Below are 19,663 nucleotides of genomic sequence, written 5' to 3'. Positions count from 1 at the left end.
CCCCATGCCAGTCCCCATTCGTGGTTACCCTTATCACTGCACTCAAGCTCCACCATCCCATGCAAGCTGGCCCTTTGTATGGATGTTGATGGTCTCCTCACAATTTGTGCTCTGATACCCAGGAGGCTACCCTCTGTACGGACACCTGCTGTGCTCTGACCCACCTAATGGCTGTAGGACTGGATAGTTTGGGAATGGGAGAGGGCTTCTTTGGATTCTTAAGTTTCACTTTAATATTTCTGGCTGTGGGATTATTTCTTTATCTTCTCTTTCCTTTAACATTCTTTGAGTCCTTTTAGTTTGAGGTTTTATATTTTCTCTAATTCTGGGAAGTTTATAGAAGTTTATTTCTACAAGTATTTATTGCCTTCTCATGATTTTTTCTTTCTTCTTTATATGCTATGATGTGGATGTTGATTTCCTTCATTTCCCTTTTCCATATCTCTTGAATTTTCTTTTGTGTATTCTATCTCTTCCTGATGTCTTTTGGCAGAGTACCTTAAACCTGATGTTTTAGCTAATTAATTTGTTCAGCTGTATCTTTTCTGTTATTTAGTTTATCCATCTACTAAGTTTATTTCATTGATTATATTTTTCATACCCAGTATTTTTATTTGCTTCATTATGATATTTTCTTCCTGCTTTATATCTAATATCCTTTCTTATTGAATTTGTTTATTTTGAACTTTGATTTTGTGTTTTTCTCCTGTAAACTCCTGTGTCCTGGGGATATTAGCCACCTTGGCTCATGAACTATATGGGGAGGGCTGGAGAAAGTACAGTTTGTGCCTCATTTCTGCATCTCCTTCTGGGTTTAGAGAATGAAGGCAGGGGGTTGTTGAGTGTGGGAGATGACTTACCCAGGATCACTGTAGTGTGGAATCCCTTCCCAGACTCTGCACTTTTCAAGGTCTGTTTCCCTTTGTTAAAACCACCTAGTCCATGACGTGCGGAAAGAGGTTGTGGGAAGAAGGAACTTGTGAACGTGCAGGACCACCCAGTACTGTCAATGCGTGTTGTAAACTACTTCCCCACCAGCTGGCTGCAGTGCCACCCATGTGTTACCCTGCAGCCCCTTGACAGTTCTAGGCTTGCTACAGTTTTCCTGCCTTGCAACCGCAATTGTCTGTTTAAGACAATGTTGGAGAGAAAAATATTTGCCAAAATAACTGTACCACCCCCAACTACCATCTCTGGTGTCTGGTCCTTGTCTGCTCTGCCTATTTTTTCACCCTGCACTGGGACCAGATTTCCCTGTGTTGTCCCAGGGACTTCTATCTGTGTGTGAACACAAATGAATTTTTTTTTCTTTAGCATAGGTTCATACTATGTATACTATCTGGCAACTTGCTGTTTTTAAAATGGCTGATTAACATGATTGATTACATGGGAAGATAGCTTGGATTCAGTAATAAATAGCTTTCAAATATATGTACATGTGTGTGTGTGCATGTGGTTTTTATATCCCTTTTATACTGAAGTATATCCATATTATTGCTTTATCATCTTAAGTATAACTGTAAGTTAGTGATAGAGTAGAGTGTAGTCATTAGTGTTCTATGAAGTACTTAGCCATTTCCCTCTTTGGTTTTTTTAGTTTCATAACAGCTTTTAAATACTATGGTACCGAAATAAATATCTTTATGGACAAAGGGTTTTCCATTTGTAGGATCATTTTCTGGGACAGATATACAGAATGGATAAAATAGATAAATAGGTTAAAAGGTTCAACATTTTTTATTCTTAACCATGTAGAGGAGTGCCTGGAACATTTTAGCCATTCAAATAATATTTATTGGATGAAATAATATTATAAAAACTGCTTTTTAAAATGGATGTACCAATTTTCATTCCCACCCACAATATGAGATTGTCTATTCTTCCACACCATCTTATACTTAAATTATTTTGATGATTTGATTGTAATCAGAAGATGTCTCTATCATTAAAAAAATGCTATCAGATGATATAACTAAGGTCTGTTTCTCTTTTTATTTTCACCTACTTGGTAAATAGACATATGTTTTCTTACAGGACTGAATTTGCTCTTAAAGAAATCATGTCCTCTGGAGGTGCTGAAGATGACATCCCACAGGGAGAGAGGAAAACAGTTACAGATTTTTGTTACCTTCTGGATAAATCTAAGCAACTGTTCAACGGGTTAAGGTTAGTGGACTCTTGATGCCTTAAACTTTTATCTAGTTCTGTATCTTTTTTTTTCCATGGCTGATGTGTGGTAAGTTTCTGAAAAGTTATGGATAGAATGTTATATAAATATCTGTACTAGAGATGATCATGCTTCTTTTCTTCATTCTCAGGTGAGAAAACAACAGAAGAGGATAACTTATATTGTTTTACTCAAGTTGAGAGAGCTGTTTTGTTACATGGTCTTGTATACCTTACTCCACATCATATTTTACATCTGATTTTACACATTGCGATAACTAAGGAGCCTGGGATGCATATGCAAGTGAACCTGGGGCTTCTCTTCTGTTACATTTTCTGTATACTTGTTTATTTGCTTATTTCTTTTATTCTTTCTTTTTCTTAGGATGAAGTATCTGTTAACTAAAATAAGAGTGTTCTAGACAGTGTTATTTTTACATTAGTTGTGTGTGCCCTGACTGACTGGTAGCAGAAGCTGTATGCAATTTTGTCAAAATGTGTCTTTGTGTATTCTTGTGTGTGGTGGGTAAATAATTTTGTACCATTTTGTTTTATTTAAATGGTTTAGCCGTATTTCATTTCATGAGATTCTTAGGATATTGACTTACTTCAGACCTAAAGCTTCAATAGCTTAGTTTCAGTCATAAATAAATTCATGCTATGGGTAAAATACTAAGGATAAATAGGTTTTTTTGGGAAACTTTATATAGGAGTGAATAATTGTAAAGATTGTGAGTTATTTTTATTTTAATTAATTAATTATTGAAGTATAGTTGATTTACAGTGTTGTGTTTGGTGAGTTTTTTTTTTTTTTCCTGATAAAGTATTTTTTTTTATTTATTTATTTTTGCTGTGTTGGGTCTTTGCATCTGTGCGAGGGCTTTCTCCACTTGCGGCGAGCGGGGGCCATTCTTCATCGCGGTGCGCGGGCCTCTTACTGTCGCGGCCTCTCCCGTTCCGGAGCACAGGCTCCAGACGCACAGGCTCAGTAGTTGTGGTTCACGGGCCTAGCCACTCCACGGCATGTGGGATCTTCCCAGACCAGGGCTTGAACCCATGTCCCCTGCATCGGCAGGCAGATTCCCAACCACTGCACCACCAGGAAAGCCCACTGAGTTTGGTTTTTTTTTGTTTGTTTGTTTTTTAGCGGTACTAGGGCCTCTCACTGCCGCGGCCTCTCCCGTTGCTGAGCACAGGCTCCGCACGCGCAGGCTCAGCGGCTGTGGCTCACGGGCCCAGCCGCTCCGCGGCATGTGGGATCTTCCCGGACTGGGGCACGAACCCGTGTCCCCTGCATTGGCAGGCGAACTCTCAACCACTGCGCCGCCAGGGAAGCCCTAGTGAGTTATTTTTCATTTGCAATTTATTTCTGGGTAAAAATGCAATCTTCTTTTCACATATTTTATAATTTTATTCTACATCCCTAGGATCGGAATTGTACTGACAGAGTTTATTTTAAAGAATATATATTTTTGGGCTTCCCTGGTGGCGCAGTGGTTAAGAATCTACCTGCCAGTGCAGGATACATGGGTTCGAGCCCTGGTCTGGGAAGATCCCACATGCCGTGGAGCAGCTAAGCCCATGGACCACAACTACTGAGCCCACACGCCACAACTACTGAAGCCCGCGCACCTAGAGCTCGTGCTCCGCAACAAGAGAAGCCACTGCAATGAGAAGCCCATGCAACGCAGCAAAGAGTAGCCCCCGCTCGCTACAACTAGAGAAAGCCTGCACGCAGCAATGAAGATCCAATGCAACCAAAAATAATAAATTAATTAATTAAAAAAAAATTCTTTTTAAAGAATGTATCTTTTTAAAAGTATTTATTTATTTATTTATTTATCTGGTTGCTCTGGGTCTTAGTTGCAGCAGGCGGGCTCCTTAGTTGTGGCTCATGGGCTCCTTATTTGCCACTCACTGGCTCCTTAGATGTGGCACGTGGGCTCCTTAGTTGTGGCATGTGAACTCTTAGTTGCAGCATAAATGTGGGATCTAGTACCCTGACCAGGGATCGAACCCCCAACCCCCTGCACTGGGAGCCTGGAGTCTTAACCACTGCACCACCAGGGAAGTCCCTAAAGAATATATCTTTAATCAACTATACGCCAAGGCACTTCTTTTTTTTTTTTTTTTTTTTTTACGGTACGTGGGCCTCTCACTGTTGTGGCCTCTCCCGTTGTGGAGCACAGGCTCCGGACGCGCAAGCTCAGCGGCCATGGCTCACAGGCCCAGCCGCTCTGCAGCATGTGAGATCTTCCCGGACCAGGGCACAAACCCGTGTCCCCTGCATCTGCAGGCAGACTCTCAACCACTGCGCCACCAAGGAAGCCCTCCAAGACACTTCCTTAAAAAATTTTTTTAAAAGTCCCACCTATCAAAATAATAAGTCTCTAAAATGCAATGTTAGGAATATGGCAAACCCTCTGACTGGGGGGAGTTGGAACACGTTTACAAAGCCTACTTCATCGAGTTACATACAGCTGAGAGAATAAGGAAGGATAAGAAAGTTCTGTGAATTAAGTTTACTGCCTATCAGAAGTTTATTGCCCTTCTGCTTTATAAGTTTTTTGAATCTTGCCTGTAGATTTTTTGACTCTAATATAGTTGCTTAAGGTTTAATCATTTTGATACTTTGCTGCTTAGTTGTGGTGTTAGTAGAATGTTTGGAGTCTACTTATATGTAATTTACCTGGCTTCATAAACAGTAAATAATGTTGAGCAACTAAAATGCTGTGCCCATTTTCATTCCCACCTCCCCAAAGAAGAATGCCCTTAAGTGAGGAGGGTAACCTGCACTGGGTAATGCACCTTTCTGCACACCTTGGAGATACTGAAGGAGCTTTTAACTCACATCGGTTATTAAATAACTGCATGAGAGTAAATACGTCTTCACAATAAAAAAAAAATATATATATATATCTTTAAAAAAACTTACAATTATAAAGATAATACAGGGTCATCGAATGAGTCCTCCATGACCACTGTATTTAAAGCTATACTTTCAATCACTTTCTCATCTCTATATTTATTTAATTTTCTTCATAAAACTCATCGCTACCTCAAGTGATCTTATTTGCTTATGATGTCTTCCTACATTAGAATGAAATATCCCTAGGAGTAGGACCCTATGTGTCACTGTTTCTCTGCTGTCTAAACCAGGGTCTTGCACGTCACAGGTGCTTCACAAACATCTGTTAAATGAAGGATTCCAAAGACAGTGTTCTTAACTCCCACACTCTGCTGCTTCCTATTTTGTGCTACAGAAGAGATCTTTGAGATCAGTTTGGTTTCTTTTGCTTTATAGATTAAATGCATCTTTTTAAAGAATTCTTTTCTTTCACTATTATAATTCAGAAAACGACCCCAGTACACCCTGGTTTGAAGTCGTTTTTTTTTTAATAAATAAATTTATTTATTTATTTTATTTTTGGCTGAGTTGGGTTTCAGCCAAAACCTTGTGAACAAGGTTTTGGATGAACATGTGTTTCCAGTTCTCTTGAATATATACCTAGGAGTGAAATTGCTGGCTCATATGGTACTTACTCTAAGTTTAACGTTTTGAGGAACTTCTAGACTGTTTTTCAAGGAGGCTGTACCACCAGCAATGTATGAGGGTTCCAGTTTCTCCACATCCTCACCAACACTTGTTATTGTCTGTCTTTTTGATGATAGTCATCCTAGTGTGTGTGAAGTTGTATCTCATTATGGTTTTGATTTGCATTTCCCTAATGATGTTCAGCGTCTTTTCATGTGCTTATTGGCCATTTTTATGTCTTTTTTTTGGAGAAAATATTTATTCCAATCCTTTGATCATTTTCAGATAGGTTTATTTATCTTTTAATTTTAAGGTTGTAGTCATTTTCTGTATATTCTGGATACAAGTCCCTTGTAAGATGTAATGATTTGCAGATATATATTTTCCCGTTCTGTGAGTTGTCTCATCACTTTCTTGATGGTGTCCCTTGAAGCACAAATACTTTTAATTTTAATAAAGTCCAACTCGTCATTCTCTTTCATCACTTGTACTTTTGGTGTCATATCTAAGAAATCATTGCCTAACCTGAGGTCACTGAGATTTACTCGGCTGATGTTTCCTTCTAAGAGTCTTGTGGTTTTAGCTCTTACATTTAGGTCTGTGAACCATTTTGTGTTAACTTTTTTATAAGATTTTTATGATTTTTATTTTATTTTATTTTTATTTTTGGCTGCGTTTGGTCTTCATTGCTGCGCGTGGGCTTTATCTAGTTGCGGTGAGTAGGGGCTACTCTTCATTGCGGTGTGCAGGCTTCTCATGTGGTGGCTTCTCTTGTTGTGGAGCACGGGCTCTAGGTGTGCGGGCTTCAGTAGTTGTAGCATGCGGGCTCAGTAGTTTTGGCTCATGGGCTCTAGAGTGCAGGCTCAGTAGTTGTGGCACATGGGCTTAGTTGATCCACGGCATGTGGCATCTTCCCAGAGCAGGGCTCGAACCCATGTTCCCTGCATTGGCAGGTGGATTCTTAACCACTGCACCACCAGGGAAGCCCCATTTTGTGTTAACTTTTGTGTATGGTATGAGATCTTAGGCATTTCTTTATCAGAAAACATTTTTTTTTCAATTGATTAATTCATTTTTTCTTTCTTCTTGCTTGTTCCCTGTTTCACCTTTCTTGTTCATACCTGTAATGCTTAGATTGAATTTGCAATCTAAAGCCTCTATTAACCATCTACTCTCTTTTGATTTTCATCTCTATTCGTTTTCTCAACATTTTTAGAAAATGTATTCAATTTGTCCACCATATGCCCAACACATTTCACCTTGTCATTTCATATCAGTGGTTTTTGCTATACTGCTTTTTAAAAAACTAGATATTATGTATTTGATCCAAAGTTTACTAGCTGTTCTATCTGTATATTCAAATAAGACAGACACTAGAAATTTTAATGTGTTTGTGAATGGAAATTCTTTATTCAGTATGTCTGAGAAGCATATTGAATTTAGCAGTGGCATTTCTCTTCTTAAAAAGGGTTATTTTCCGGATCTGATTCTGAATCATAAATGAATCATAAAGTTCAAGTAGTCTTCTGCTGGAGACTCTCTGCTGGACTCAAATCACTCTGTGACTGCTGAAACAGTAACAATGACAGAACACACTTCCACATAGCACTCCACGGTGTATAAATCACTTTCAGGTACATCTCTATCCTTTGGCCACATACCAAAAATATGTGTTACCTAAAAATAAAGGTGAACTTCACCTTCTTTTTCAGTGTTTTGGTTGTGTAAATACATTTTACCAGCTCAAAACTGTTCTCATTTTGATTTTTTTTTTTTTTTTTTTTTTTTTTGGCCACACCGTGCGGCTGGTGGGATCTTAGTTCCCCAACCAAGGCTTGAATCTGGGCCTATGGCACTGAAAGCGCTGAGTCCTAACCACTGGACTGCCAGGGAATTCCCTCATTTTGATTATTTTAAAGTGCCATTTTAACTATAACAAAGGTTTTATTTATTTTTAAAATAACTGCAGAGTAAAATTGTGTCTGTGGAAATAGTAGGAAACCCTAATACATGGAAACATTGTGTGAGATCCAATCTTTAGGACTTTATTCATTGTCAGAGAAATTTATTATAATGCTTAGGATACCTATTTCAGTTTAGTTCTTGAGTACTTAGAACTATATTGGGTTCAGGAATTAATCCTTTTCGTACAACTCAAAATCAGAAGAACAAACAATCTGATTAGAAAATGGTCAGAAGATCTGACTGGTTATTTTTCCAAAGAAGATGTACAGATGGTCAACAGGTACATGAAAATGTGCCCAACATTGTTAATCATCAGGAAAATGCAAATCGAAGCACAATGAGATATCACCTCACACCTGTCAGAAAGGCTGTTATCAAAAAGACAAAAAAATACCACATGTTGGTGAGGATTGAAGAAAAGGGAGCCCTTGTGCACTGTTGGAGGGAATGTACATTGGTGCAGCCACCATAGAAGACCGTATGGAGGTTCTTAAAAAGTTAAAACTACCACAGGATCCAGCAATTCTATTTCTGGGCATTTATGCGAAAAAAATGAAAACACTAACTTGAAAAGATATATATACCCCCATATTCATTGAAGCATTATTTACAGTAGCCAAGATATGGAAGTAATGTAAGTGTCCACTGACGGATGAATGGATAAAGAAATTGTGGAATATATATATATATATATATATATATATATATATATATATATATATATGTGAATATTCTTCAACCATTAAAAATGAAGGAAATCTTGGAATTTACAACCTGGATAGACCTTGAGGGCATTATGCTGAAATGAAATAAGTCACGCAAAGAAAGACAAATACCATATAATCTCACTTTATGTAGAATCTAAAAATAACAACAACAAAAACCAAAGCAAAAGAAAAGAAACAACCGAGCTCATGGGTACAGAGGACAGATTGGTGATTGCCAGCAGCAGAAGAGGGGGGCGGGGATGCAATGGGTGAAGGGGGTTAAAAAGTGCAAACTTACAGCTATAGCATAAGTATGTAATAGGGATATAATGTACAGTGTGGTAACTATAGTTAATAATACTGTATTGTATATTTGGAAGTTGCTAAAAAGTTGATCTTAAAAGTTCTCATCACAAGAAAAAATAATTTGATATCTACGTATGGTGATGGATGTTATTATTGTGAGTTATTGTGGTGATCGTTTCATGATATCATTCTGACTTAGAAAAGTGGGTAAGCAAATCCACCAGGGATTTATTTTCAGTGTTTTGTGTGAAGGGTCCTCATCATTTTATTTTTTTTATTTTTATTTTTTAAATATTTATTTATTTATTTATTTGGTTGCACCGGTCTTAGTTGCAGCAGGCAGGCTCCTTAGTTGAAGCTCGCTGCCTTCTTAGTTACGGCACGTGGGCTCCTTAGTTGTGGCCTGTGAACTCTTAGTTGTGGCATTCATGTCGGCTCTAGTTCCCTGACCAGGAATCGAATCCGGGCCCCCTGCATTGGGAGTGTGGAGTCTTAACCACTGCGCCACCAGGGAAGTCCCAGGTCCCCTTCATTTTAAACAAGCCTTAATTATTTCTACAAAAACTAGATTTATGGTGAGTAAAGTATATATCTTCTCTATATGCTTTTGGGTTTTTGTTTGAGCAGATGTGGCTAGTGCCAATGCAAGTCTGTAGTTTGCTGAGAGATTAGTACTTTGACTCTTCCTTTTTCTTTTCATTTTTAAGAAAATTTATTTTTGTCTGTGTTGGGTCTTCATTACTGCATGCATGCTTTCTCTAGTTGCGGCGAGCTACTCATCGTTGCAGTGCACGGGCTTCTCATTGCGGTGGCTTCTCTTGTTGCAGAGCATGGTCTCTAGGTGCACCGGCTCAGTAGCTGTGGCTCACGGGCTCAGTAGTTGTGGCGCACGGGCTTAGTTGTTCTGTTGCATGTGGGGTCTTCCCAGACCAGGGCTCGAACCTGTGTCCCCTGCATTGGCAGGCGGAGTCTTAACCACTGCGCCACCAGGGAAGCCCCTTTCTTTTCATTTTTAAAGAAAATTCATTTCACACACACACACACAGAATAATATAGAACTATTAAAAAGATGTTGGTGGAGGTATAAATGAAAAGTTGCCCACAGTATGTGGTTAAATTTTAAAAAGCAAATTGTGAAAATAGTATGTTTTACATGATCTTGTTTTATCAGAAGTTCTCTGTTAAATTTATGTTCTATAAGCCATATTAACTCTTAGTGGGGACTCTTTGCTCTTAGTACTCAGTTTGGTCTCTTCTGGGGGGCTGATTTTCTCACGGTGTCTGGTGCATGTGAGTGTGTGTATTTTCTGTGCTTGTTTATATAAATGGAAGTGTTTTGTTCATTGTTAGACCTTGATTGGAAAGCGATCAGAACATCTGTAGGTCTGTTAGTTGCCCATGGTGGTGGGTTGGAGGGATGTGTGGCATTCTTCTCCACACTTTTCTCCGAAGAACCTCTTTGAGTTATGGAAATTAAACACATCTCTGCTTTCAAGCATTGATGTAGTTTTTGCACATTTCTTTTGAAATAGAAAAGATTCCTTGGGAATAATTAAAATAAGAGTTTTTTTGGTCGTCCCCCTCCCAACCCCCCATTTTTGTGTTGGTCTGAATAGAAAACAGAATCACAGTGCGTATAGAGAAAGAGAACTATATTGGGAGTGGCTCTGGACCAGTTTTGGACCTTCGGGGAAAGGGGTGAAGTGGGAGTCCAGGTGGAATAGCATCAGATTTTTTTTTTAATACATTTATTATTTTTTTTTTTTATGGCTGCATTGGGTCTTCGTTGCTGTGCGTGGCTTTCTCTAGTTGTGGCGAGCTGGGGCTACTCTTCGTTGTGGTGTGCAGACTTCTCATTGCAGTGGCTTCTCTTGTTGTGCAGCACGGGCTCTAGGCGCGTGGGATTCAGTAGTTGTGGCGCATGGGCTTAGTTGTTCCGTTGCATGTGGGATCTTCCCGGACCAGGGCTCGAACCCGTGTCCCCTGCACTAGCAGGCGGATTCTTAACCACTGCGCCCCCAGGGAAGTCCCAGAATCAGCTTTTAACATGGGGCCTGTGATTCCCAGCCTTCCCTTCACTGTTGGTGCTTATCTTTTGGCAATCTTTCCTTTGTGTTTTCTCTTTCTTTCTTGAGTTCACAAGCTGGTTATTGAACTTATTATTGCAGTGTTAATATGCTTGCAGAAAAGTACATGTATTATAAGTGTATTTTTTGCAAACTGAACATATCCATGGGCCTTGTACTTGGACAAAGAAAGAGAACATAACAGCACGGCAGCAACCCCCTTATATTCCCTCACTTGGGCTTTTTAACTGTTTATGAGCAGAGTGAAAAAGTATGTTTCAGTGCATGAAAGGCTAGAGTGTCTATATATGTAATGCCTTATTTGGGTACAATAAACTTTCTCTTTACTCTTGAAGGTGTATCTTTTCGCCTTATATGTAGTAAGTTGTCATCCAAGTTGTCAGAGCCTTTTCATTTTCCCAGCCATGAATATCTTTTTTTTTTCATGAATATCTTTTTTAAAATATTTTTTAAATGAGTGAGATTTTTGTAGTGGCCCAATATACAGCCAAATATTCCAACAGTAAGTAAAAAAGGTGCATTTTCTGATATCAGGCAGCAGGGCTTGATATAGATCTATTAGACCAACTTTATTTATTTATCGGAGTATTATTGCTTTACAATGTTGTGTTAATTTCTGCTGTACAACGAAGTGAATCAGCTACATGTATACATATATCCCTTCTCTCTTAACCTCCCTCCCACCCCCCATCCCAGCCCTCTAGGTCATCACAGAGCACCGAGCTGAGCTCCCTGTGCTATACAGCAGCTTCTCGCTAGCTGTCTATTTTACACATGGTAGTGTATATAGGTCAATGCTACTTTCTCAATTCATCCCATGCTCCCCTTCCCCGCCATGTCCACAAGTCCGTTCTCTACATCTGCGTCTCTTTTCCTGCCCTGCAAATAGGTTCATCTGTACCATTTTTCTAGATTCCGTATATACACGTTAATTTACGATGTTTGTGTTTCTCTTTCTGACTTCCTTCACTCTGTGTGACAGACTAGGTTCATGCACATCACTACAACTTGACTGAAAATACCTCCTTAAAATATGTGCATAATAAATAATCTCTTCTATCCACTCACCGTGTAAGAAAACATAGTCCAGAGAGTGAGAAATAGATTAAATGAATGGCGTATTGCTTATAATAGCTCTTGCATATGTAGTTACAGTAATAATGAAGTGAGAATGATGTTAGAAATAGCTTTGAATAATGTCAGAAAACCATCAAAAGCCGAAGTGCTTGCAGGGTTCTAGTTACCATGGTGACTAAGACTGTCGAAGCAGAATGGAATACTTGATGAGATTATTTAAGGCAGCATCTTGAGACATGTATTTGAGATATGCACCTGTGCCTACCAGTGATATCCATGACTTTTGAAACAGCAGAGGCCTGCAAATCACTAATTATTTGACTCCAGAGGAGCAAATACTCAAAGCCAAAATAAATGTTGGAGGCAATAAATAAACAAACAAATATGCAAAGAAGTGCACCAAAGTGAAGTGTATTGACCTTAAATAAAAATAATGGCAGAAATTTTTATTAAATATGCTCCTTATATTTCAAAGTAAAGAAGAAATCATCTACAATGCTTTCTTCAACAGCCTATTTTTAGGATGCCCTGGTTCCTATATAGGAAAGGATAACTGGGAAATTAACAGTTTTTTCCACTGTCCCCTTTCTCCCCCCACCCCCTCTTGCGCTCTCTCTTACTTCTCTCGTCCCTCTTTTTTTTCCCCTTTCTCTTCCTTCTTCAAAAAATTAATACTTTCCTAGAGGCAAAGTTCTGCAAACAGGTAATAATAAAGTATACGTTATTTCAGAGGTAATACCCTAAACTATCTGTACAAGCTTGTGATGCCTGCTTTCATTTTGTATGGTTTGCTACCCAAAATAGTTGCACTTGCAGTTGAGGAGGGCTGCCACCAGGGTGCAGTAGGTGTCATAATCACGTGATCTAGAGAAGCATTGACTGACAAAAATTTAATGTGAGCCACAAATGTGATTTAAAATTTTTCTAGTAGGCAGATTTTAAAAATGTAAAAAGAAAAAAGTGAAATTAATTTTAACAGTATATTTTATTTGATCCAATATATCTAAAATATTTTCTTTCAACATGTAATCAGTATAAAAAAAGTATTGAGATTCTTTTTTTTCATACTGAGTTTTTGAAGTACACTGAATATTTTATACTTTCACACATTTCAATTCTAATTAGACACATTTCAAGTACTCATTAGCCACATGTGGCTATTGGCTTAGGCAGAATTCCTCCACCTTTTAGCTTCTGTTCTCATAATGGTCCACTGTGCTTTCCAGTGGATACATACTGGCTGTTTTGGGAGGTTCTCTTCTTCATAGTCCATCCTCTGTCCCCATTGTTTCTTCTCTCTCTTCCTGCACAGATACTGATAGCGTGCAGGTCTTTTGGCTGTTGCTGATTTGTTCCCACCCGTTTGTATTTTGGGATTTGAAGGCTACCTTATCACTTACTATTTTAGTTTGCTAGGGCTATCATGACAAAATACCACACTCTGGGTGGCTTAAACAACAGAAGTTTATTCTCTCACACTTCTGGAGGCTGGAAGTCCAAGGTCAGCATGTTGGCAGGGTTGGTTCCTGCTGAAGCCTCTCCCCTTGGCTTGCTTGCAAATGGCCATTTTCTTGCTCTGATCTCACATGGTCGTCTCTTTGAGGACGTGCATCCCAGATGTCTCTCTGTGTGCCCTAATCTTCGGCTTATTAGGACACAACTCAGAGTTTTTGACTTGTTGTCAAAACAAGTCACAATGTTATTGTCAACAGCATTCTAAGAGTGAGCTCCCAGAGAAGGACTTTACTAATGTAGAATCAAAATCTAGGTTGTTTTTCCCTGTGGTAGAAAGGAGAGAGTATTAGATTACAGGCGCAAAGGGGTTATGAATTTCAGTCATAACTCAACAATTTACTGGCCATGAGTTCCCAGGCAAATCATTTAAGCTTTCTGATCCTCATTTTAGTGTGTGTGTGTGTGTGTGTGTGTGTGTGTGTGTGTGTCTGTGTGTCTGTGTGTTTATGTGTATTACACATACCTATGCTGGGGAAGCCATGCATTTTAGGACCGGACTAAGGAAGGAGAAACCAATGAAAGAGACTGTTAGAACAGAAAGAAGAGAGGGTTACAAGATGGTGAAGAAGTGATGAGCCATGTCAGTGTCATAGGGAGCACTGATATAAGGACTGGAAGGTAGCTATTGGACTTGGATTTTAGGTGTCGGTAGGCATCAATGATCTTAGCTAATTCAGTTTAGTAAAGATGGTCAATTTATAGAAACTTGGAAGAAACTTCGTAAGTGCCATCTCGACAACATCTCTGAGAAGTAGGTTTAATCATTTGCACTAATAGTCTCCCAACTTTCGCTGATAAGAGTTGAGGATTTTAAAACAGAGTGAGATTAGCATCGCGCTTTCGATTTCCTCTGAAAACTTGGCAAAAGAATATGAGCAGCCAATTTATAACAGAGGTGCCTTTGCAAAATGTGAAATAGAAGGTCATTTAGCTTATGGGATAATTCACACAGCCCCATTTAATTTAATTCCATGGACCATTAATTTCCTATCTCTACTGACAGTAATAATGACCAGATGGTATATTCAGAGTTTAAAACCAGAGTCAAGCTCTGAATAGTAGAGGAATTTATCTAAGACTCTTTATAAAGTACCTTAGGTAATTTTGGACTCTAATCCTATTAGAGTATAATTGCTTCTACGATATGTTTCACTAGAAAAAGGGTGATCATGGGATTTACCCTTTAGGAAGTTTTTTTTAAAAAAAAACTTAAACACTGTTTTGAAAAAGACATTGCTGTCTTTATAGCTGAGTGTTCAGACTGGAATGGTAGATGCACTAAATTCTTTTAACAAAAATTGTATAGAATTTAGTCTACATCGTTCATAGCTATAGATCAGAAAATACTTGTATATTACAACTTACGTTTGGAGCCTTGTTCTAACCCTTTTAGGCCGACCACATTTTATGTGCTTTTAGCCCTCATAGAAAAGTCCCTTCCCCTAAAGCCCTTTCCACCGAACACCTGAAATTATATAGTCATGAAATAAAATACTGAGTTCTAATTCTGTTTTCTCCCTTAATAAGATGTATTACTGAGGTTTATTAAATTTGTCAGTTTTGGAAATGCAAAGGAACTTGTAGGCAAATGCTTACTTGAAAATTTGCAGAGAGGCTTTACATAGTATCTTTAAAGAAGCACTCAAGGGTTATCAGTTCTCATGAAGTTAATGTTGCTGCCTAATGCTTTTATATAAAATACTGTCTTCCTAGCAGTAGCCACTTAGTAAGAGTCTTAAAGATTCTAACAGAAACTTCAATTTAAAAATAACTGATTAAAAAAAAAATAAAAATAACTGATTGGAGAAGCAAGAAGAACTTCAGTCCTGCAGCCTGTGGAACAAAAACCACATTCACAGAAAGCTGGACAAGATGAAAAGGCAGAGTGCTATGTACCAGATGAAGGAACAAGATAAAACCCCAGAAAAACAACTAAATGAAGCGGAGGTAGGCAACTTTCCAGAAAAAGAATTCAGAATAATGATAGTGAAGATGATCCAGGACCTCAGAAAAAGAATGGAGGCAAAGATCGAGAAGATGCAAGAAATGTTTAACAAAGACCTAGAAGAATTAAAGAACAAACAAACAGAGATGAACAATACAATAACTGAAATGAAAACTACACTAGAAGGAATCAATAGCAGAATAACTGAGGCAGAAGAATGGATAAGTGACCTGGAAGACAGAATGGTGGAATTCACTGCCGTGGAACAGAATAAAGAACCAAGAATGAAAAGAAATGAAGACAGCCTAAGAGACCTCTGGGACAACATTAAACGCAAACACATTCACATTATAGGGGTCCCAGAAGGAGAAGAGAGAGAAAAAGGACCTGAGAAAATATTGGAAGCGATTATAGTCGAAAACTTCCCTAACATGGGAAACGAAGTAGCCACCCAAGTCCAGGAAGTGCAGCGAGTCCCATAAAGGATAAACCCAAGGAGAAACACGCCGAGACACATAGTCATCAAATTGGCAAAAATTAAAGACAAAGAAAAATTATTGAAAGCAGCAAGGGAAAAACAACAAATAACCTACAAGGGAACTCCCATAAGGTTAGCAGCTGATTTCTCAGCAGAAGCTCTACAAGCCAGAAGGGAGTGGTGTGATATACTTAAAGTAATGAAAGGGAAGAACCTACAACCAAGATTACTCTACCCAACAAGTATCTCATTCAGATTCGATGGAGAAATCAGAAGCTTTACAGACCAGCAAAAGCTAAGAGAAATCAGCACCACCAAACCAGCTCTACAACAAATGCTAAAGGAATTTCTCTAAGTGGGAAACACAAGACAAGAAAAGGACCTACAAAAACAAACCCAAAATAATTAAGAAAATGGTCATAGGAACATACATATCAATAATTACCTTAAACGTGAATGGATTAAATGCTCCAACCACAAGACTCAGGCTTGCTGAATGGATACAAAAACAAGACCCATCTATATGCTATCTACAAGAGACCCACTTCAGACCTAGGGACACATACAGACTGAAAGTGAGGGGATGGAAAAAGATATCCCATGCAAATAGAAATCAAAAGAAAGCTAGAGTAGCAATACTCATATCAGATAAAATAGACTTTAAAATAAAGAATGTTACAAGAGACAAGGAAGGACACTACATAATGATCAAGGGATCAATCCAAGAAGAAGATATAACAATTATAAATATATATGCACCCAACACAGGAGCACCTCAATACATAAGGCACCTGCTAACAACTATAAAAGAGGAAATCGACAGTAACACAATAATAGTGGGGGACTTTAACACCTCACTTACACCAATGGATAGATCATCCAAAATGAAAATAAATAAGGAAACATAAACTTTAAATAGACCAGATAGATTTAATTGATATTTATAGGACATTCCATCCTAAAACAGCAGATTACACTTTCTTCTCAAGTGTGCACGGAACATTCTCCAGGATAGATAACATCTTGGGTCACAAATCAAGCCTCGGTAAATTTAAGAAAATTGAAATCATATCAGGCATCTTTTTTGACCACAACGCTATGAGATTAGATATGAATTACAGGGAAAAAACCGTAAAAAACACAAACACATGGAGGCTAAACAATACGTTACTAAATAATCAAGAGATCACTGAAGAAATCAAAGAGGAAATCAAAACATACCTAGAGACAATGACCATGAAAACACGATGATCCAAAACCTATGGGGTGCAGCAAAAGCAGTTCTAAGAGAGAAGTTTATAGCTATACAGGCTACCTCAAGAAACAAGAAAAATCGCAAATAAACAATCTCACAAATAAACAATCTAACCTTACACCTAAAGGAACTAGAGAAAGAAGAACAAACAAAACCCAAAGTTAGCAGAAGGAAAGAAATAAAGATCAGAGCAGAAATAAATGAAATAGAAACAAAGAAAACAATAGCAAAGATCAATAAAACTAAAAGCTGGTTCTTTGAGAAGATAAACAAAATTGATAAACCATTAGCAAGACTCATCAAGAAAAAGAGGGAGAAGACTCAAATCAATAAAATTAGAAATGAAAAAGGAGACGTTACAACAGACACCGCAGAAATACAAAGCATCCTAAGAGACTACTACCAGCAACTCTATGCCAATGAAATGGACAACCTGGAAGAAATGGATAAATTCTTAGAAAGGTATAACCTTCCAAGACTGAACCAGGAAGAAAGAGAAAATATGAACAGACCAATCACAAGTAATGAAATTGAAACTGTCATTAAAAGTCTTCCAGCAGGGTTTCCCCTGGTGGCGCAGTGGTTGAGAGTCTGCCTGCTGATGCATGGGGCACGGCTTCATGCCCCGGTCCAGGAAAATCCCACATGCCGTGGAGCGGCTAGGCCCGTGAGCCATGGCCGCTGAGCGTGCGTATCCGGAGCCTGTGCTCTGCAACGGGAGAGGCCACAACAGTGAGAGGCCTGTGTACCAGGAAAAAAAAAAAAATCTTCCAGCAAGCAAAAGTCCAGGACCAGATGGCTTCACAGGTGAATTCTATCAAACATTTAGGGATGAGCTAACACCCATCCTTCTCAAACTCTTCCAAAAAATTGCAGAGGAAGGAACACTGCCAAACTCATTCTGTGAGGCCACCATCACCCTGATACCAAAACCAGACAGAGCTACTACAAAACAAGAAAATTACAGACCAATATCACTGATGAATATAGATGCAAAAATCCTCAACAAAATACTCGCAAACAGAATCCAACAACACATTAAAAGGATCATACACCATGATCAAGTGGGATTTATCTGAGGGATGCAAGGATTCTTCAGTATACGCAAATTAATCAATGTGATACACCATATTAACAAATTGATGAATAAAAACCATATGATCTTCTCAATAGATGCAGAAAAAACTTTTGACAAAATTCAACACCCATCTATGATAAAAACTCTCCAGAAAGTGGGCATAGAGGGAACCTACCTCAACATAATAACCTCCATATACGACAAACCCAAAGCCAACATCGTTCTCAAGGGTGAAAAACTGAAAACATTTCCTCTAAGATCAGGAACAATACAAGGTTGCCCACACTCACCGCTATTATTCAATAAAGTTTTGGAAGTTTTAGCCACAGCAGTCTGAGAAGAAAAAGGTATAAAAGGAATCCAAATCGGAAAAGAAGAAGTAAAACTGTCACTGTTTGCAGATGACATGATACTATACATAGAGAATCCTAAAGATGCTACCAGAAAACTACTAGAGCTAATCAATGAACTTGGTAAAGTTGCAGGATACAAAATTAATGCACAGACATCTCTTGCATTCCTATACACTAATGATGAAAAATCTGAAAGTGAGATTAAGGAAACACTCCCATTTACCACTGCAACAAAAAAGAATAAAACACCTCAGAATAAACCTACCTAAAGAGACAAAAGACCTGTATGCAGAAAACTACAAGACACTGATGAAAGAAATTAAAGATGATACCAACAGATGGAGAGATATACCATGTTCTTGGATTTGAAGAATCAACATTGTGAAAATGACTATACTACCCAAAGCAATCTACAGATTCAGTGCTATCCCTATCAAATTGCCAATGGCATTTTTTTACAGAATTAGGAAAAGAAATCTTAAGATTTGTATGGAGGCACAAAAGACCCCGAATAGCCAAAGCAGTCTTGAGGGAAAAAAAGGGAGCTGGAGGAATCAGACTCCCTGACTTCAGACTATACTACAAAGCTACAGTAATCAAGACAATATGGTACTGGTACAGAAACAGAACCATAGATCAATGGAACAAGATAGAAAGCCCAGAGATAAACCCATGCACCTATGGTCAACTAATCTATGACAAAGGAGGCAAGGATATACAATAAGTGGTGCTGGGAAAACTGGACAGCTACATGTAAAAGAATGAAATTAGAGCACTCCCTAACACCATACAGAAAAATAAACTCAAAATGGATTAGAGACCTAATTTTAAGAGCGGACACTGTAAAACTCTTAGAGGAAAACATAGGAAGAACACTCTGTGACATAAGTCACAGCAAGATCTTTTTTGATCCACCTGCTAGAGTAATGGAAATAAAAACAAAAGTAAACAAATGGGACCTAATGAGACTTAAAAGCTTTTGCACAGCAAACGAAACCATAAACAAGACGAAAAGACAACCCTCAGAATGGGAGAAAATATTTGCAAACGAATCAGCGGACAAAGGATTAATCTCCAAAATATATAAACAGCTCATGCAGCTCAATATTAAAGAAACAAACAACCTAATCCAAAAATGGGCAGAAGACGTAAATAGACATTTCTCCACAGAGAAGGCATACAGATGGCCAAGAAGC

General features: G+C 38.4%; 1 protein-coding gene across 7 annotated transcripts in view; it reads left to right on the top strand.

Moving 5' to 3' along the window:
• Positions 1-19,663, top strand: part of SCAI (suppressor of cancer cell invasion) — a 145,001-nt gene that overhangs the window by 64,954 nt on the left and 60,384 nt on the right. For all 7 annotated transcript variants that reach the window (XR_004527102.2, XM_019949278.3, XM_033858588.2 and 4 more), the window contains one exon: positions 2,035-2,166. Coding sequence is in view for 6 of the 7 variants with exons in the window: in XM_019949278.3 (XP_019804837.1) it covers positions 2,035-2,166 (132 nt within the window). In the remaining variant the exon portion in view is untranslated. The remainder of the gene's footprint in view (positions 1-2,034; positions 2,167-19,663) is intronic.

This window comes from Tursiops truncatus, chromosome 6 (genome assembly GCF_011762595.2).
Source record: "Tursiops truncatus isolate mTurTru1 chromosome 6, mTurTru1.mat.Y, whole genome shotgun sequence".
NCBI classification, from domain to species: domain Eukaryota; kingdom Metazoa; phylum Chordata; class Mammalia; order Artiodactyla; family Delphinidae; genus Tursiops; species Tursiops truncatus.
This window is presented reverse-complemented; position numbering and strand designations above follow the sequence as displayed.